Source organism: Cygnus olor, chromosome 6, assembly GCF_009769625.2.
Source record: "Cygnus olor isolate bCygOlo1 chromosome 6, bCygOlo1.pri.v2, whole genome shotgun sequence".
Lineage (NCBI taxonomy): Eukaryota > Metazoa > Chordata > Aves > Anseriformes > Anatidae > Cygnus > Cygnus olor.
Genome location: NC_049174.1, coordinates 38091397 through 38112682, shown reverse-complemented (window position 1 = coordinate 38112682; position 21286 = coordinate 38091397). Strand labels below are relative to the sequence as shown.

The following is a 21286-nucleotide window of genomic DNA, read 5'->3' as shown; positions in this document are numbered from 1 at the left end:
CAAAACGGCCCCAACAGACCCCAAAACAGTCTCGCAACCGCCCCACAACCGCCCCCCCCCCCCCCCCCCCTTATGGGGGAGGTTTAGCCTTTTGTCCTCGCTAAGGGTTGGGCAGTAACCTGCCCCCCACCTTTATCCTTACAACTCTAAAGCTGTACCCAACGTGGGGTGCTTTGTTTCTGTCACGCCTGTGGCTGGGGGGGGTCCCCTTTTTAAATGTGTGTTCTCCTTTCTGAAGCAGGGCTGCTCCCGGCCCTAACGGATAGGAACAAAGAAAGAGCACCATAAGGCTGCTCTTCTTCCAGGCAGTAAGGGTTCTGGCTTGTGGCAAAGGTTACTCGCCCAGCCCTGCTTCCCATTACCTTTATTTGCTATGACACAAAGCAGAAGGAAGAGCAAAGCCCTGACCTTGATAAATTAACAAGAAGTTCGTCACGCTGCAGCCTGTGAATCAGCATCTGGGAAAGGCAAAGCCTGGAGCCTGCTCCTTCCCCTCAGGGTTGGTGCTGCCTGCCCTCCGCTCCTGTTTCTTCTGTACCTGCTGCAAGCACCTGCACCTTACCCCTGCACTCAGCTGGCGGCCGAGGTTAGTTCACTTCACTGGATTAAAGTTGCTCGAAATAGTTTAATCTACCACCCTTAGTCTCCTCCTCCATCCTTCTCTCCCCACAAGTAGCATGACTGCTGCTTAACGAGATTGGTTTATGGAAAGCAGGGGCTATCCCCCCAACTTTAACAACTCCGAGCAACTGCTGGAGCTGGATTCCTCCAAACAACAATTTCACTGAATTAACAGAGGACCCGTTTCATTGAATTAGCCTCCCTCACACAATCTGACAGTGGTCAGTTCTTTGGTATTGCTACAGCTTTCCCCTTTTTTCCAGCCACAGTGGTCGTCCTCAGTACCTGGTGTGGATATGAAACGAGCAGGCGAGTTACAAAGGCTCTCCTGCCTCCTGCCCTTCTTAAAAGTAATTACATCAAGGAGAGTTAGCAATGTGCAGCATATGATAAGACATTATTATAATAATGTGATTTATTCCGACGGATTACCAATTATTTAGTCCTTTTATTTCCCTTATGTTTCAAGCTCTTACCCTGAATAGCAAATTGGTAAGTCATGACAAGTAGGGGCTTAGCCATAAAAGAATTAATGAATTAATCTGTATTTTTCCTCTCTTATCAAGAGCTCATTGTGGAGCAAGATAGGCAAATCTCTATTTTCCTGTCGGAGTAGGTATAATCTGCCATCAGTAAGAATGCACTGAAGAGCCCACTGAAGAGCCATCTTTTCTTAGCAATATTGTCAGAAATAATATCACAGTCTGTATTGCAGATAATACTGTATTGTCCCAAACTTGCTATTTTTACTACTTGACCAGATTACCGTGAGTTGAACAGCCTATAGTAGGAACGTGGGTTTTCAGTTAGATTCAGGAATGATCAGAATTTCCTTCAGCTTGAGAGCTTCCAGTTTGTTCTGGACACCCTGCTACCTCACTTAGAGCCTTAAGTGATTGAAGGCACGACCTACAGTTTATTGGGAAATTACATCGCAAAAAAACGTGACCTAGGATGATACGGAAAAGCACTCATACTCCACTCATAGAATCTTAAGCACTATCACTATTTATTTCTCTCATTTCTGAAGCTTTGCCTTTTTTCAGATTGTATACTTTGAAGAAACACCACTGGAGCCATGCTCTGCTTGGCTTTATTGAGCCACAATGCATCAGGGCATGAGTATTTTCTTGCTACCTGCACCACAAATGTAAAAGAATACAAACCCTTCCTACAACTGTGGTGAAGGTTCTTCAGCTAGATACTAAGCTCATGGTTAAAATCACCTCAGCAGACTTCGAAATGGTTTGACAGCAAGTTCTGACTATTCATGAAGAAATTTGTAAGCCAACCTCAGCTGGGAGAGTTCACTAAATGTCCCAGGATGTCAGAAATCTCCTAAAGGATTAACCAATTACCTCCCCTAGGATGGGAGCAAATGGGGTCAACCATAAGAAAACAAAATTTAATTTTTCTGTAGATAATCCCCCAATATGACCAAGCTGTTCAGGTGGTAAGAAAACCCAAAAGGAGGGAGCCATGTAACAGAGGTACTGAACAGCAGCAAAACATGGATTCTGTCAGGAAGATGGTCCCACAGGAATAAGGGAATAGACACCTGGGCATTTCAGAAGTGGAAAAACAAATTTCCTATCCACAGAGCCAAAAGAATATTGCTTTCTTTCACTGCTTCTGGGCTCCAGGAATGAGCTGTGGAGCTGGGAGATGAAAGAGCTTCAGGAGAAAAAGAATAACAAGGTTGAACTTCTGCTGTATTTAACATTTCAGTGCAACAAACAGACATCGGTATTGGCCAGTGGAGTAACTTATCAGCAGGGAGAGCAGCTTTAATGTAGATTCCATTGATCCTTGTACCTCAGCAATGGCCATCAAGATGAAATTTGATGTTTGTCAGTGCTGAGAAGCATCTGTGGGTAAAGAGGTGGTAAAGGATTTCTTGCAGGAGGTACCAAGAGGGCTGGGATGCCCAGAACGAAAGGAAATTTAAGTGTCGAGGGTGGTTACTGTCCCACAGACACCAGAAGACACTGTTAGAAGTACATCAGGGAAAATGCTTACAAACCCAGAACATGTGTTTTACGGGGAACAAACAAATAACTAAGTCAAGCACTGAAGAGCAGGCAACAAAGTGTGCCAAAAAGTGCTGAGAAGGCGGTTAGGAGGAACTGAGGTACAGAAACAATCTGCGTGCCCAGGCATCACCAAAGGCGAGGAGGCCTGGTAATAGCTCAGGAGATTTTGGGCTACAGACCATTTGTCCAGGCAAGCTACAAGTTTAGTAACAAGCTATATGGGATGTGCATAACTAACACTCGGTCACCCGTGACGATTATCCCTTAAGCAATATTTCCTTTGATCAGGCAGGTAATGTCATCTTTGCTGATCAGGGGCCACAGGAGTTCTTTTTAGTCCCCTTCCTGCAAGTTGTTCCTTTACTTAACTAAAACTTGTGCTTCCTTACTTCACAATCCAACAACACCTGGAGCAGTCAAAGCAGAATAAAATACATGGTCCTTACAGCAGTATATAGATCAGTTAAGAATAAAAAAAGTAAATAATTGAAGCCAACACACCTTCACAGAAAGGTCAGAGTTTGAAAGAGTACCGCCAGTTGACAGATATTCCACCTGAAAGTGTTTGAGCTATGCTAGCAGGGAGTGTAAGAGCAGCCATTGTTTCTGATTTGAAAAACACTTCAAGATATGCTTAAAGTGCATATCTAAGTATGTTAAGTACACACATAAATCTCAATCTTCAAATAAATTGTTCACATTATGCAGTCATATAGAGTGCTTACCCATCTGTAAAAATGGTTTTGCTTAAAAAATTGATTTTTACCACTTTGCATAAAATGGCAACACATTTATTCAATACTCAAAATATTTTTTCCAAGTTTTTTTTTTTAATTTTGTGTTAGTCAATAAACATCCAAAATAAAAGAACTGTAACTTGGAAAAATTGGATTTGCTTTCCTCAATTACAAGAAGCAATACGCAATCATAAAATCAAAAAAAATGCGTTTCAGTCAAAAAACAAACCACAAAATCTCCACACACTTGAATTTTATTGCGAAGGAGAGCAACACATTCACTGTCCAAAAGATAAAGTTGAAAAAAAGAAAAATACTTTTATCCATTGAGGTCCAGAAAGAGTTAAACAGCATTACAGGCAGATGATGCCATCTTCTGGTGTCATTTACAAAGCTGTTGATTTAAAGCCACGACGACTAGTCTAGTCAGATCATCATCAGGAAGATGGGGGCTGCTGGGAGTTTAAACATCACTTTATCCCCAGGGCAAGGTTCGATGAAATAACATCAATTCAGGAGCAGTCGGCGAAGCATTAACAGTGAGGGTGGGAAAGCAAGCGCTAGGCTGGCACCGACCGATCCACGGCTTGCTGCCACCAACCTGTCCCCAGGGCTGAAGCAGGGCATCTGGGGCTGCTGAAGCAGGGCTTTGCTGCCAGGGGGAGCACCAAAAGCCAGAGGGATGCTGCAGAGGTTCTGAACGTGCAACTGGTACTTGTGCCCAGTCTCGGTCAGTTGTCTCCTGCCCCATTTGCTTTTTGCTAGCCTTATCAGAGTTGCAAAGCTGTATCTGTTCTGTTACATGGGTTTTTTTTCATATTGTTATCTGCTACAGTTTAGTGTTAATTATCTCCCTCCTTCATTTACCCCTTGCTCTTTAATTGATCTGTCTACTTTATCCTCCCTGGGTTAATTACAATTGTATTAGTTAAATCAGAGTGCAATGGATTGAAACAAGATGGGACTAAACAGATTTTCCCATTCTTAGTCACAGAAACTGTCCTATCTTTGGGAAACAACAGTGTAACAAGGGTGCGGGGAAAAAAGCAATTCTGCCACAGGTAAGGCTCAAGATACCTCGTTTTCTGCACAGGATATTTTGGGCAATTATGTCTCTTCAACCATGTTTGCACATCCACTCCTTTAAGAGGGTTGTGTTCACTAGCAGGAGGATAAACACACAGGGTAAGTGCTTGTTAAGCTAGGTGTTTAAAAGGACAGAGCAACGTAAGTACTGCAGCCCGTTTCAAACTCATCATATTCTTAGCCAATGGACTTTCTTACCAAACAGATGAAATCAATATTATATCCTCTCAAAAGTGCAACTTTGCATTCGCCTTCTTGCCATTTAAGTGAAGCTTTGCAAAATATTTACCCAAATGTATCCCCATTTCTTACATATACTGTCCTCACACTGTCACTGACTTACTAAAAAGAGAAATGCTGCCATTTAAATGCATTTAAGCGCTCTACGAATAGCTGTTAGGTTGGTGAAGGTCGGCAGCCTCGGAGGCAGACTGCAATTGTTCGTATCTAAGGTCTTCAACATAATGAGTTGGTTGCATTAGAAGAAAAATATTTATCCTCCACTTGCTTTTGTTCAAATGCAAACACTCTGATCTTAATAGCAAACCCAAACTATAGTGCCTGATCTGCTGCTACACAGGAAACATCTCTGCCTGTTAGATGTCTTTCCTTCCTTCCCTCTCTTCTGAGTAGTTACTGCGAAGGTGTGCTTTAATTTATGAAGGTTATTCGCCATCTTTCTAATCGTAAGTCTGAATACTGCAAAGCCTAAAAATAGAAGTAGGGAATTGAGATTTGAAACTGTTTCTCGGAAATCAAATCCAGGAAGTCCACTGCCATGACTAACCTGCATTAGGAGTGCTTAGTGCGCTGCAGCCTTCAGAGCCCTCTCATTGGAAGGTGGGAATTCCTACCAGGACACTTTATTTTAGAGGTCTGAGCAGTTCTTCCCGAAAGGTGCTGGAAATTGAGACGGTGCTGACTAGCTGTGAGCATGATGCTGAGTCCACTTCAGGAGAAATCGGTCACCCCCGGAAGGCTGTCTGAGGATTCTGCTTTAAAAATCAGAATTAACTGTGAAAAGGAAATAGGAAAGCCGTTATTCCCTACAAAGGAGCTGGAAGCAGAGGAAAATGGACTATCAGGGAAGGAAGAGAAGTCTCAAAGTCAGAGCCTCAGGACAACAGCAGAGGGCTGCAATAAGCATCTTGTTTGTCAGGGGAAAAACCAACAACCTACAATCTCCTATTGTAGAGGATTAAAGAAAAGAGATGGCTCTGAAAATAGAATAGCATATTGTTTAGATGATGTTTGGAAAGGGGAAGAAAAGTACCGCAGCAGAATTAGAAACGAAATGGGGTAATAGTTTTTCAGACTTTTAACACTACCATGCTGTAACATCTTCTGTGGTACAGTGGGAAGGAAGGAGAAGAACTGCAGAAAACTCTGATTTTCCTGGAGTCGGTTTGTAACAGTTTTCTTGCTTCAGGAGGTGCATCCAGCACCTGCGGAGCTCTCACAAGTACAGCTCAGGAGACAAAACAGAACTTCTGGAAGTTCTCAGCTTTAGCATTTAAATGCTAAGCAGTGAGGCCGAATATTAACAAATTAAAATCTGGTTCAACCCCACCTGAGCTCATCTTCCTCCCCCCCATCAGAACAATCAGTACTTGGCTTCATACAGTGAAAGTTAACATTCGAAAGTCACAATGCCTGCAGTTAAGCACATATCAAAACTCAACAGTTCATCTATAGATTAAATGCATTAGATAAACACAACTAGAAAAAGAATCAGTTTTCTACAGAATCTGAAATTTCAAGTACGGCTCCACATATTACACTTGAAGTCCAATATAAAGTGCTGTAGATAAACTAAATTCAGAAAATCTTACCCAAACAATGTTCCTGAATACATAACAAAAACAGAAACCACTATTCCGATCAGATTGCAGCTATGCATTATGTTCAAATAAGGGAATTCAAAGAGAATGGCATACTTTCACCACACACTTTTAATACAGTGCACACCAACAACTCAGTTATTGGTATTCCCCACTGTATTCTGTGTCAGGAGAATGTAGAAGACTCATTTTTTTTTTCCCTTCTAAAGAAATATTTCTACAGACTACAATATCGTTCATCACTCTCCTTTTCCGGCACTTCAGGCCCACAATTAATTACTAGAAATTCTTAAGACTATTATAGTTCTACTTCACTGTAAAGCTACATCAGTCCTAATACTTTAAATGAAACTCATTCACCATATGGCACACTTACCTTTGGAGTTCAGGAAATCCTTTTCTCCACCTCATACTTTTCCAGAATCTATTAAAAGCTAGAAGCAGCAGCTAAAGGTTTCTCAAGTAATTAGATGAGGATTAGACTATATCAAGTCATAGATACATAGCAACCTTAGAGACACTGTCAGTCCAATTTACCACAAAAGTGATCTACATTTGTAGTAGAAGAGTATCTACTACAGAGCACAGGAGCTCTAATTTGCAAAGCATACAGCTTTCAATCCGCAGAAGAAAGTGACTTTACATTTTTATTAAACCACAAAAAGGTTTTGGGGCTAAATTACAGAATAAGGTTATTTTTAGGTATCAAGGAGAATAACTCTTTTCTGACTCACACTTGCAACAATTCTGCTTCCAAAAATTTAATTCCTGCTTCAGACTACATAATCATTGTTCCCAGAAGTGAATCTCGTTCTACAGAAAACTTCAGACAGACATGAAAGGATCATGTACAGGGAGCACCTGGTCAGAAAATGGCAGTTCCAATCAAGGTATGATGCAGAAAGGGATGGATAAACATGCACTTGCACGCAGGCCTCTCCCTCATGCTGAAAACCCCAGTCCTGCCGCTATGTTTTGCCCGATCGAGGCAGTAACAATGAAGTTTCACACGTCCCTCCGAGTATTCTCCAAAGATACAATCCAATATTCTCTCTCCTTGTGGACTTGACAGTGAATAGAAAATAAAGCACCTGTTATGCAAAAACTGATTGATTTTAGACATCCGAGTTTCCAACAAGCTCTCAGTGTTTAACTGCCCATTTTTAACTCACAGAACCTAAGACAAAACACATTTAAACACAACTGAGATCAAGAGAAGCTCTCTATATAAACATTTAAGAGAAAAATATATTGACTTCACGACACACAGGGTAAAAATCACACTTTTACTTTTTTAAAATAAAGGTGCACAAGTTATTCTTTTAGATACTTTAAAGAAAAATCTAAACACCGAACTGCAACGCTAACTGCAGTCCGACTAGAACTGGCTCTCAAAATAGCACACATCTACGCCTACATCACCTCTTCACAGGGGTAATAATTCATTCCAAACTTCAGGAATATAAATTTTCTGCTAGTTTTTGTAATTTATCTGTGAGCTTTACTTTGCATGGTCCCCTGCAACTGATCAGTAACATACTTGTTTCTGCCAAAGTATGTCTTACAGGAAAGAAATCTTCCAGCTCCAAGTGATTTCTTTCAGAAGCAAAAGTACTTAATGTAATAATCTGACACCTGGCAACCATTATCTGGTGAAGCCCTGTGAAGGTAATCCAACCTTGGGGCTGGCTACACAATGTCCTGAGGCTCCCTCCAACCTCCAAGATTCTGCGATCTATAAGAAATGTGGAACATTACCCAAATTACAGGTGGAGGACCAAACAGTAGAAAACGCAAATGATTTGACCAAGAAAATGCAAATGATTTGACCAAGAAAATTCCTGAGGTTATAATATCTGGCAGAACAAGAAATTGTCCCTTGTCCTGATCATTTCCAAGTCTACTGGACCATCCCTCCCCTACTGTATACTTTAAGGGCCAGTAAATAAATCAAACTGAAACCTTTTGGAGAATTAAGTGCACATGCTCCAGTCAAAGTCATCAAGAGACCTCTCACATCGTCTAAGACTTGCGCTAGCATTGCTTGCACATTGTGAAATAAACACATATGCAACGTGTCCATGTTTTGATATGTATTTTTATTTCCCTGCAGTTTTCACTTATCAAGAACAAGTAACAGGGAAAGTTGTCTGAACTAGTGCATAAACAAACATTCTGAAACACCACTACACGTATCTAATTTACAAGAACCGTATAAAAAAAGTCACTAAAACACTACACTACGAAGGTGTCCAACGCTTACAGTCAGACTTTTTCCAACCCGTTACTTGCCTTGTAGCCACAGGAAAACTCTCCAAAATTGAAAAGACAATCTTGCCACAACCCTCCCTCCCCCCCACCACCTGGGATGGCTCGATATCTAGACATCCAATAATTATTGCAATGATATATAATGCAATACATACCTGGTAAAATATCCTTTATGTGGTGTGTTACAGTTTTAAAGCCGGTTAAAATATGCAGTCTTCAGATAAAATGTAATCAGTTGAAAATTTTCTCGTATCTGCACAATTTCATGTGTGCTAGATGCATAATTTTCCTAGTCAGTTTTTTTTCCTGTGTAATTATTTTTTATAAACTGGTATTATAAATAGAAATATACATTCAAAATATATGGAAAAGTGAGTTACTACATTAAATTTGCATGTATCGATCCATCCCTTTCCCCTGCACAGTAATAGAAAATACTATTTTGCCTTGAACTTCATATTTGACAGTGAAATGCCACTAAAGTATTTACCAAAAAGTCCATCTAGTCAAATTGTGAAACAAAATGAACCAAGTGAAAACTTTACATTTCCTTTAGAAAAAAATTACAAGAATTTTGTCTCCTAGCTATGAATCTTTAACTTTTTTTTAGACACAAAGTTGGATTTATTTGTACAAGATACAAAATGTAAACATGGCAAAATAAATAGTTAAAACAAGTGATGCAGGATCCCATTTCATGCTCATGATCCCATTAAAGAATTATTTTTTTAATCCATTCAGTTGCAAATTCAAGTGCAAAAGCATGATGATGAATATCTACTATTCAAGTAACAGAAATAATATTGATGATACAAATAAACTATTTTACAAGGTAGTGATTTTCCCAATTTTACAAAATTTACATTATATATCGACTTAATACACGATATAACGATAGTCCATTTAGGTCCATTTTAGTTCTCTGTGATCCACAGAGTGCTGTATTTTGCATTCAGTTGGAATATAAATGACTACACCATTAGCACAGGTTGAGACACTGGTTTGGGGTTATGTCACTTCCATTGCTACTGTTGTCTCTGCTATGCCATTTAAACCCAGTCGTTCTGGTTCATGGTTCTCTCTGCAACAGAAGAGATATTCAATAATTACAGGTAGAATGAACATATTTCCTTAGGCAATTTCAATGATTTCTTACAGGCTCTATGCGTTTTTACACAGCTGTTACTTGGATCAGGGACAAACCTTAACGCGTACAGTAGAAACGGATCGTACAAAACTAAATACTGGCATTTAAGAACTGCTTTTGCTCCATTAACACTGCAGTCCCTTCTACAAGATGAACAAAGACGATCCAACTGCATTGCATTTAACTGCAAATTACCATCCTAAATTATGGGTAAGAGTAATAAAAAGTCTCCTGAAGGAACAAAATCAAGATAGGGCAATATGACTCAGTATCAACTACCAATTATTCTATTAGTGAGCAAGGCATTGTTCTAACCCGTTTTTTTTTTCCTGTTCAGTTTCAGCACTAGCACAAGAAATCTTAATTTCTTTCTGAATGTATTACCGTTCCCTGTAGAGAAGCCTAAGGCCTACTCAGCCAAGGTGGTACTTCTTCAGGCACTTGCTGACACTACTTGAAATATCCCTCTGACTTTATGGAAATAAGAGCTGAACACACTAATGCTATAGAGGTATGCTTTAAAGCGCAACTACTAATTTAAGAACAGCTTTTCCTCACCCTATGCAGTGACTACATTATACATGTGATTTTGCACCTCAGAAGCTCTTTTTAAAGATCTCCAGAAGCATCGAGAAATAATCCAAAAGCCACATTCGCTAATGCCCTTTATCTGATTTCTTAATCTATGAACAGACTCAACTTTTTTGAGCATCATGCAATCCAGCAGAGGCATTCAAAACAAAGTCCAAATACTGCCCTTTTTAGTAAATTTAGCCAACTGCAAGCTCCTGCCACTCTTGTCAAATATCTAGTTAAATATCCCAAAATGATAATGCTGCTAGTCAATATGAATTTTGTATATTCTTATATGAATAATTTTATATATTCTTATATAAAGTATTTTATATACATAAGATGCAGGCTGACTCTCATTTATTTTCTATTTTGCATATAAATATGTGTATACACATATGTATGTATAAAACAGATGCCAGTCTGCATCTTACAATATGGCTACATAGAGCTGTAGAAAGAACGCGTAGAGTTTGGAAGTCTGCAATGAGAAGGGACAAGTGAAAATGGTTATAATGAAGCCATTTAAACACACTGAAGTTTACCAAAACCAGTGTGCCAAAAACCAGCAGAAGTTATCCGGGCATTAATCTGCAAAGAGACAGTATTGCATCGGCTCTTATCGTTTGTCACAGTCCTGCTGAAGATGCCAGCAGCTGGATGTTTTTGTGAGGCTGAAGCTACCCCGAGGAATCTCAGAGGGGGAAATGATTCTATTTAGTGCTCTTGTGGGGAGCTGGGCACATCTGAGGAGACATTCAGGTAGCACAAGTGTAAGACAGAATTGTGCACCAGCGTGCTACACACTTACCTTGCTATACTGCTGATGGCACTGCTAGGAGTTACCTTTGGCACTCTGTCCATACTGGCAGCAACTGTGGCAAGTTTTAAGGCTGTTGGCGATGGTGCTGAAGTCCTTGTATTGATATGCACATTGACTGGAGAAACAACACTGACATTGTTGAGGTGCACTGCGTTAGTCAGGCAAGAATTGTTCATGGGAAGCGTTTGAGGGCTGCTTGTGCACAATGCTGGAATTAAGTGGTTTGTGGTGGTGTGGCCAACTGTCCTTACAAGCTGTACAGTTGAAATCCCTGGGCTGGATGATAAAGCCATGTTGGTGGAGTACAACGTTCTAGAGGTTCCTGTTACAAAGAAAACGTTATTAATTAAAAATACGCCATTACTTAGATTCAAAGTCAAAGATTAAACCCCAGTGGTAATGTTTTAAGCATACATGTCACCGGAATTCTGCATGTAGGTTGTTTTCAAGATTTCAAAAAAAATACAAATTTTAGAAACGTTCCCAGTTTACACTAACAATCTTAATTTCATTCACAAAACTATCAGAAAGTAAAAGAGATGACAGTATCACAAAGAGGTTTTGTATTGCTCAACCTTCTGTACCTCATTTTAGGTGTCTCAAATTAAGGGGCAACATTCCCCAGAAAAGTAAATCAAATGGCTTGCACCTCAGCTAGGCAACACAGAGACCAACAGAGAAGCCAAGTTTTGACGCTTTGAAGCACCTCCTCACTTCCCACCTTGTTTGAGTGGCAACACAGATGTTCTGGGGACCAGCATCCCTCAAGGAAGCTGAGCTTGGGGTACAGGACCAGGCAATACAGAAGCCCCCTTCCAGAGTATGCAGCAATGCTGTCTGCACTACTGAGTGGTGGGAAACTTGGGGTTCAAATTCCAGCTAAAATCAGGCAAAGCTTATATTCTACCCAAAGGTACTCAAGTTTCCTCTTGGTATCCTTGGTATTCACTGATCTGTTTTTGGTAACAGTGGAACGAGGCACGTTTTTCCCCCTATTCCTGCAAAAAGCTGTCTTCAACCAACGTTTCCTAATTTAAGTCTTCCTATATGAAACTGGAATAGCTATTTTACATCACTGCCATTTACAGCTTTGGAACAGCAACAAATCTAATTTTATGTGCATATTTGCGATGTTTTTCATCAGCCACAAAGCTGCTATCAGCATGGTACACTACCACGTGCCTGATCTTATCCCCCTCAAAACACTGCCCTCTCAGATAGGATATTACAGCAAGTTATACATAGTTGTCTTTTTCTTTCCTGGAACTGTTCCAACATATTGATTTTATTCAGCTGTGGTTTTTTCTCCTCTCTATTCATTTCATTTCATCATTAACCCAGCCTGGCAGAAGGTCTATAAAACTAATCACGACATTAGCTATTAGAACAAATTACTATGAAAGTCTTTTATTTGTTATGGCAAATTCCAAATAACATTTCTCTTGGTAACATGGCAACTGCACCAGCATGACCAGCACTGCTCCTTTGATAACAGAGGGCCAGAAGTGGGGGGTTGAAGTAAGGTAGTGAATGCCACTCTATACACTTTTGCCTAAATTGGGGCGCAATCCTAAATGCAATGAAATCTGAAACCTACAGTAATGTCAAAAGAATTGCTAGTAGTAGTTGATTAGTAGAATTTCATCTGAATATGGAAGTGAAATAATGACCAAACAACACAGCAACTTCTCTTACTTTCTTTTAAAAGCATTTAACTATTTTTAAGCATTTTTTTAAAACAGTGTCAACGCGTAATTAAAGTGCTATCAGTCATGTTTTTGATCGTAACAGATTTTTAAGAGAGAAAGCCTACAAAAGAAAACAGAAATAATGTTTACAATACCAAGGGTAAAAAACACAGTTATCACCGTACTAACCTGCAGGCCATTGCACAAAATTATTTAAAAGTAATATTTAAAACTGTAGCTGCTACTACTACTGCTATAACAAACTCAAATACATTATTTTGAAAATACGAAATAAGCCAGTTTGACATATTCTCAACCCTGCAGGAGATCACAAGTTTTAAGAAATCATCACCTGAAGGCTGGACAACACCATTAATATTGTTGTGGCTGGTGTTTTGTTCCTTCGTTACCTCACTGCGACTCGGAGCAGGTGCACTAACCACTGCAGATGCAGCAAAGTGGGCACTGGCTGAATCAAGTGTTTTTGACATACAGTCAGAGGTGCTGGAGCCCTGCAGGAAAGGAAAAAAATACATATTTTTATTTCTTTATAATTATGCAAGTACAAAGAAAAATACCACATTTGGATTACCACACTTGGATTGTTGTAACACACAATTAGCAGCAAACAAAACAGTCCCTTGCTCAACTTTTAAAGCACAGTCATAATATCCAGATAAAGAACCCCCCCAACAGGTTTTGATGTTGAAGTTTAAGAAGTTCTCATTCAAAATAGAGAAAATAAAAGGTAGTCTGTGCTGTCGCTGGCACAAATATCTTCCAGGCACTATAAAGTAAACTGGACAAGCATTTTGATCAAAACCTGTTCTATATTCCTTCTGAAATGTAATGTATTTATTAAAGTTATATCTAGTTATAACAAAATTTTTAATTTTGTTATAAAAAAAGTGTTGTTATATCTAGCTTATAAGAGATTAAAACCACAGTAAGCAAAAGGAAGATGGAAGCATGTGACAATTTTTAAGGTGCATTACCTGTGCTTTCGGATGTGTCTGTTGCGAGGAATGCTGAGATTGCTGTTTCTGTTGAAGCTGAGCAAGTTGTTGCCTCTGCATTTGAACTAACTGCTGTTGATGTGTCTGAAATTGTTCTTCTGTGATACCCCCTGTTACTACGGAAAAGAAAGGGAAGCCGGTGTGAAATACGCCTGCACAAAACAAATACAGCTAAGATGCAAGAATGGGCCAGTGCTGGATAACAAGCGGGTGAGAGCAACTTATACTGTGTTAGATGCTTGCAAAGATTTTCATGTATTCCTACGTAGAAGAGAGGCCACGCTGAACTTGTTCATAGTGTTCTTTTAACATCGATTCAATTTATAACAAAAGGATTCACAGCTTTCTCTGCTTTTAAGCAGCCTCGATCTTTGGTAGTTGTCTCTCCAGCAGCTTGAAGCAAAAGCTTCGAGAAATTCTCTTCCTGGTTTCCAGAGAACGAGAACGCCCTAAAAATCACGCTGAGGAAGAAGTACACTAAGCTCAGCTCTCACAGTAAACATCTGTAGTTTATTCCAGTACAACCTTTCTTCCTATAGTCCTTAACTGTTGCCCTCTCCTCTGATACCAGAAGGTACCAGGTGAACGAAGCACAGCCCTAACGTTCAAGAACACCTACTTCAAGAGCAATGTGTTCTGTAGGTGCTAGCTTGCGTGGGTCACTTGTATGGCTGTATACCAGCTATTTAAGTACACATCGATCCTCACTTGAAAGGATGGGAAACTAATATACAGCAACAAAGCTAATCTCCATGTCTAAAACAATGTTTGCAAATACCACAGAGCAATGTTTACTTAGCAAATCCAGTCTGACCTTCCAATTTCACACTTTGCTTTTTGCTGAAGCTTCACCTGAACGGAATTTTCTTTCCTATTAAACTTGCTCCATTGAAAAAGTTTGAGTGACATACTGAATTTATTTGCAAGAAGCAAGTTAACGCTACCCCTGTGGTACCATACTTCCAACAAGTAAGGAAGGGAATGGTGCCGTCAAGAAAAGCGGTTTTCAATATTCCCCATCCACCCACCCAAGAATTGCAAATACGATAAATTCAAAATACTGCTTAGTGTTTAGTGTTAAACCTGAGTTTTGTGCAGGCAGTACTAACCTGAAAACTAAGTTTTCCTAGGAAAAAGTAAAGAGAATTCATTTTTCAAAGATTCCTGTTAACTATACTTCAACATTTTGAACTGTATTTTTCAAAGAGCGAAGCTGTCATTCATCTCAAACACCTGCATTCTGCAGGAACATCATTTATCTCATCAATAGACGTGGAGCTAACAAAATCCGAAGTGAGCTACCTTTCAGGGTCTGGGCTTTTTCATTTAATAGCTGCAGTACTCCTGTCCTGAATTTCTCTTCTGAGGAGGTGCCAAAGTGAAGACTGGCTATTTAGAAATTACTAGGGAAACCTCTTCTCTACTGCTACATCATTAGAACAAGCTTCAACTATGTAAGGAGGGCACTTACTCCCACGATTTATACAGTTAACCCTATTAGATTATTGGGATTTTACTACCAATTCCAACATATTCTAAAAATCCCTCCCCCCGTCAGTTCTGCTGAGTTTTTTCCCCACGAAGATTTTTACCTATTACCACAAGCATTTAACTCCCAGTTCAGTCAGCTAAACCTGCTAGGTTCCCTCACAACAGGCTCCCAAAACGTGTTTCGTTACTAAAGGCAACAGAGCCAAGAACAGCGTTATGGAACATTACGTATGTATGTAATTCTATTTTTAAGCTCTGAGGTAACAAATTCCAGAACATCTCTTTTGTTTTGTTAAAAATATTTTAGAACCAGCTTATATGTCATGCAAAGAGATGTCTAAAATACATTTAGCCACAATTAGCTATTATTTGTCTGCAGTAAAGGGGCATTTATCTAGACTCGAAGTCCCATTCTGCTATGAATTGTAAAGACAATACAGAAAACAGTCTCCACCGCAGACCATCATCCAGTTTAAGGCTAGCCTGTGTATCAGTCGTATGTTTTCAACCTCCTCCTCTTCTCAGTTTGACACGAAGCCATGGAACACAGTTACAGGGAAGATCACTGTAGTAATGTCATGATTGCTTCCTCTGCATTTCCATGTTTAAATTCCACCCGGTTCGGTACCTGTCACCGGATGTTTATTCAGTCACACTGAGCTCGGCTGTTATAAAACAGCAGATGTTCACTAGCACATTTACTATCATTTCCTTTTGCAAAAAAAAAAAATCAAACAAATGAAGGGTCTTTAAAAAACCAACTTCTACAATACCCCAACGTAGCCTTTAAGGTCGTAGGTAAGTACAAGTGTTCTACACTTCTCATAAAAGCTTCTATTTACCAGAATTTCTGTTTCCACTGCTAATGGGATTTTTCTTTTTAGTTATTTTATCAGTCTGGCTGTAGTGAAGTACTACAGCAGAAAAACATAAAAAGTCAATGTGAAATTAAGTCTTTTAGTTTCCTCTCCTCCTCCTTCACATCTTAGGCTTAGATTAGTATGTCGTTTCTCTTAGGATTTGAAGGCTTTAATCAAAGATCATTTATCAGGCTGCCCGAAAAGGTGATACTTCATTAATCTAATTACTTCTACATGGTATTTAATTCTGGAAAAAATACCTCTAAAAGGTAAAAGCTCGTTCCATAAGCCAAATTCTTCAGCTGAGAATGCTAGTTGTCTTTTGTATCTAGGGCCATGGTAACTAAACAGATACCATTTGAGTGGGTCACTGCAACTGGCAGCTGAAGCAGACTGGAAGCCAAACACAACACAGTGTCCTGCAAACTGCTGAAAATTCTGCCTAAAGTCTACATCTTTCTTCAGTTCCATAAGTGAGGTGAGTTGCACTCTGGGAGTTCAGACAGCCAGTTAAATAATAGTTTGCCGATAGCAGTAGTGCCATCTGCAAGTTCCTATAAGTTCCTCCTAACTTCCTTCGTCCACCGCCTATCCTAATTACCACCTGCATCCCGTCAGCACTTTCTCTCATTTTAGGTTAAACAGAATTCTTCCAAAATTGGCTTTGGCAAAGAGACAAGCTTAGCTTTTCAGATATAGTAAGACTTCAGAAAGTTTACACAACTGATCAAAGGGATAAGATGGTTTCAGTGACCTTGTCTCAGAGTTCCTCAAATTCAGTTCTTCCATTTGGGGTTGTTACAACACAAGCAAGAGAGAAAAATTAGCGTGGAACAGGGGCTCTTTAGTCATGCACTGATTAGGCACTTTCAAGAAGAGATTACTGACTCTAAGTCTTTCTTGCTGCTTGTACAGTGCCTAGCATTTGGGAAATTCCATTGTAATAGTTGTTTTATTTAATATTAAGTGAAAATACGATGCAGAATTAACTTTAAATATTCTTGTGCACCGAAAACCAAAGCAACTCCAAGTCTTCTCTAAACTAAAACCAAATAGTTTTAGTACTGTCATTGTTTCCTCCACACATTGCTTTATGCTTGCAGGTAAATCTCTCCTAAAATGAGCTCATTTCAACAATCATCTCTCAAACAATTATTTTAGTAAGTCCAGTAGCGGTACCTGTGTTGACTTCATACACAACCAGACTTCGATTAGCCCTTTTAAAATTTATTTGCTATTTACTAAGGAGCAAATCTAAAACTGTAGCTCCTCTTGGTGGCTCAGTTACTTGGTAAAGAATTTTGTTACCTTATGGCATCTGATCTTTTAATAGAATTACCAGACCTGTTTTGGAATTTGAATCTGGAAAGGAAAAGGTCTTCCAAAACCGTAAATTGCATAACGTACTGCAACTACTGAGGTATCACTATTCTCACCCGAATGTAGTCTTCAGACAGACTGTGTCAGGATTATACAGTGTAAATAAGTTACCATTTCTCTACGAAGTGGCTTAGAACCATCGGATTTTGTTTTATGCATTTTAACATATTCCTCTATTACCTCTACTATCATTAAAATATGTATTGCCCTATTCTTTCATTTTAGATCTTTCCCTAACAGCTCAAATCCTAAAGTATGAGTGCTAGTAATCATAGTAATTATATGAGCTCTGTCATTAATTTACCATGTAGCACCAACGATTTTCTTCTTTAGTCTTGATGAGACTGTTACCTGATTAAGAGCCTTCTTCCCTATGTATACGCAGTTCCCTATCAAAACGGAGCCCTTCCCTCCCACCCGCCCGCCTTCGCTGAACACACTGCTAAAACGCTGTTCTCATTTTTGTTTTATTATGTGCTATCCGTCCTCTAGCTATTACATACTAAAGCCAGGTCCGGATATTTAACAAATCTCTTCAACCTTTTTCTTTCACTCAGATACATCAGCTTCCACCTCAAGATATCCCCCTACGTTTTTTAGGTGTACTCCATCCTCAGGAAAGAGAGGTGTCCACAGCAGCATTCAAAGCCTTACAAGTTTACAACTAGTTAGTCCTTCGATAATCTATTGATACTTATTATGCTATCATCAAAAATTCTACAGAAAAATCAACTTATCCTATATCTTTTTAAGCAACTTTCCTTACCTTGATGCCATCACACTTTTTTCATTCAAACAGAAATCTTGCAGTATTACTTGCTCCTCTTACATAAAGAACTATCAGCAAATTCTTCGTTGTTCCTTACAGCTTATGGTCCATGCTTCACGTCCTTAACTCTGACAAATAGTATTCCCTTCTATTTTCTGCATTTGCTTTAACACCACATCTCTCGATTCTTATCAACAATCCCATCACACAAAACTGCCCCTTTCTGCTACAGGTGCAACTCTCCAGCCCTTCAAGTTCCTTACAAAAAAAAATTATACAAAATATGATCATAGCACATTATATCCGTTCTCTTCATACAGCAGAAAATTATTCTTGTGCAAATCTCTCCATGAGAGAGAACACAACATAAAGGTTGCAATGACTACATCGAAAAATAAATGAAGTATAGAAGTATTAGGCTGGAATAAGCATTCTGTGCTTATGTCAGTACTATACCGATGTTATTTAATAAGCTAACATTCAATCTTTTAAAATCATAACGTAAAGAAAATTGATTGTCTTCAGGAAATTTAATTTCTACACATGAATTTCTAAAGGTATGTTATTAAAGATTAAATTCCAAATCCTCCAACTGACTTTGAGAGATGGACCATTCCACATCCACATGAAGTTCATTATGGGATTCGGAATCAGCCTATTGTATCCTCTAATTATCCTGTTTTACAACACCAAGTTCTGTAAGTACAAAATAGATGGGAAAATACTCAGATGCTTACTGATGCTTGGTAATAGATCTTTTGGCATATCTCCAATTGTTTGGCATTTTAAAGAATCATGCATACTTTTACCAGGATAGAAGTGACAATGTTCAATTTTAAGTAATTACAACTCCTAGTATATGAAGCAAACGATAAGAACAATAGTGTAAATTTAAAGCAATTTTTTGCTTCTGGTAGTTTTAATTCCAATGTAAGTGCTTCTACATTGAGATAACTAACAAAGATCAGAATAACATCGCATATATTTTATATTCTCGTGAAGATACTACTAGAGATTTTATTTACTTTAAATGTAAAATTGTTTATATGTGAACTGCTGTCTTGCTTATTTAGAGTTACAATGTCATAAAGCTGAACAGAGAAAGACCGGCTATGAGAGCGAGAGATCACCTTTAAGGGAAATCCCCTATTGCTCTTAATTTGTTGGTTTTCTGATAGTGGAGAATGCTGGGTGCTCTGACTGTCTACATCACTGGAGGCTTCTACTGTCAAATTTTTTACTATGACGTATCAACAGAAAACACAGTTTTGCAACTTCTTGCTGCCTGCTCAGTAAGTTTACTAACTCACTACTGGTTTCTTGAGATGTTTAGCAAGATTTAAAAAAACAACATGACCCTGTTGCTGCTGTATTCCCACCCTACCCCCCCAAAAAAAAATCACTGCTTCTCTTTTGCATTCATAAGAGCATAATTCTGTCCTTAAAGAATTTCAGGCCAATAAATGTCTAAAGACTCAATCACATGTAAGCAATCCTGACATACAAGCAGAATCCCTCCTTTGCATATTGCATGTTTAAGTCTAGCGCTTTATCAAGATTCTATTGAAACTCCAATTAAAGCAGGAGGAAGAGGACCGCTTGAAGAAAAGTTCTAAGAAATATAAAATAGTTACCTTGCATCTTTGGTTTAGTTACATATCACTAGCGAAGATGTTACCACTCCAGTCCCAAGTACAGAAACAAAGAACCCACTGAATTTAATAGTTTCAGTCCCGTAAGAATTCAAATCCTTGCCTACCTGATATGCCATTCTTGCTGGTGTTCAATAAAGCTACAGATGCTGCAGAAACTCTTTTGTTATTCACAGTCTGCCCTGGTTTCCTTGAGGTACATTCTTCACTATCACTGTCCTGGAGATTTAGTAGCCTTGGCTGAAAACACTGCAGTCGACATGATCTGATATTGCTTAGTATTTCAGAAAGGGACAGTCTGTTTTCACAACGTTTATTGGAAGCATTGGTCCGTGAAAAATTAGAAGAAAAGTCTAAAGTCTGGGAAGAGCTTGAAAAACTGTTCAGCATTTCCGGGTCAATCTGCCTCAAGACAGGATCATGTTCTGTAGATATTCGGTCCATTATAACCCTGATCAAAAAAAAGGAAAAAAGATGTTAGTTTAATTCTCTCTTTCTAAATACTCTTATCCTTTGAAGGGTAACAAGGTAAAAATAATGCAATTGTACCTTCCACCCCTGCCAACTCGTCTTCTCGCAAATCCTATACATCTTCTTGGAATTGTAAGGGTTGTAAGGCAATGCCTGAACCTCAGTTTGTCCAATTCTGCCAATTCTGAATTTTCATATGAAGAATTAATTTGGTCCAAACGAGGCTGTAAAGAACAAAGAAAAGGCAATTTTGCACTCAGTGGTTAGGTTACTGAACTATTTTAGAATGTGCAACACAGTATTAAAAATACTGAAGACATCCACAGAGTTACCACTGGATTCCGTCCTACTCAGACGGGTTCATCTGGCCCACTACCTCCATCTGCTAACGGCTCATCTGACATTTTGTCAGAAGGTATAAAGGGCAGGGAGCAATTCTTTCATTGTTACAGCCTCTGTTACAGCTCTGTAAGAGCCTCTTCAGGCTCTCAGTAGCCCATGGATTACCTGCGTGAAAGGCTGCATCTTGACTATGTTTTATAATCAGCTGGTGACCTAACCTTCACAAATTGATCTAAGCCTGTTAGTAAGGGGTCAGTAGGGTAAAATATATATATAAAATGAAAAAGTTCTCCTAAAAGTATATGCACAACTCCAGCGTTAAGTATCACCCTATAAAAGAATACTTTTAGTACTTATTGTGACCAAAGAAATACCCAGGCCTGAATCAGCTGTACAAAGCAGTGACAACAATTCCCAAGTCAGACAACGTGGAACTTAAATGTGTAGATGTTTTTCAAAAGGGAATCCTAAATTTGCAGTTTAGC

The 21286-nt window shown here is 39.0% G+C and overlaps 1 protein-coding gene and 1 long non-coding RNA gene across 8 annotated transcripts in view; one reads left to right on the top strand and one right to left on the bottom strand.

The window, feature by feature from the left end:
* Positions 1–14: 14 nt before the first annotated feature.
* Positions 15–20085, top strand: LOC121072506. 2 transcript variants are annotated; one of them, XR_005821274.1, is made up of 3 exons: positions 15–586; positions 16520–16665; positions 18125–20085. It is a non-coding gene; the product is annotated as an uncharacterized LOC121072506 (long non-coding RNA). The 2 variants fall into 2 exon arrangements; XR_005821273.1 differs by lacking the exon at positions 18125–20085 and having other exon boundaries at positions 16520–17002.
* The window catches only part of EPC2 (enhancer of polycomb homolog 2), a 41753-nt gene continuing 28863 nt past the window's right edge, over positions 8397–21286 (bottom strand). For all 6 annotated transcript variants that reach the window (XM_040562124.1, XM_040562129.1, XM_040562127.1 and 3 more), the window contains 6 exons: positions 20538–20683; positions 20096–20439; positions 13816–13952; positions 13173–13332; positions 11121–11454; positions 8397–9670 (listed from right to left, as the gene is read on the bottom strand). In XM_040562124.1, coding sequence (XP_040418058.1) covers positions 9598–9670; positions 11121–11454; positions 13173–13332; positions 13816–13952; positions 20096–20439; positions 20538–20683 — 1194 coding nt within the window. In that variant the 3' untranslated portion in view covers positions 8397–9597. The remainder of the gene's footprint in view (positions 9671–11120; positions 11455–13172; positions 13333–13815; positions 13953–20095; positions 20440–20537; positions 20684–21286) is intronic.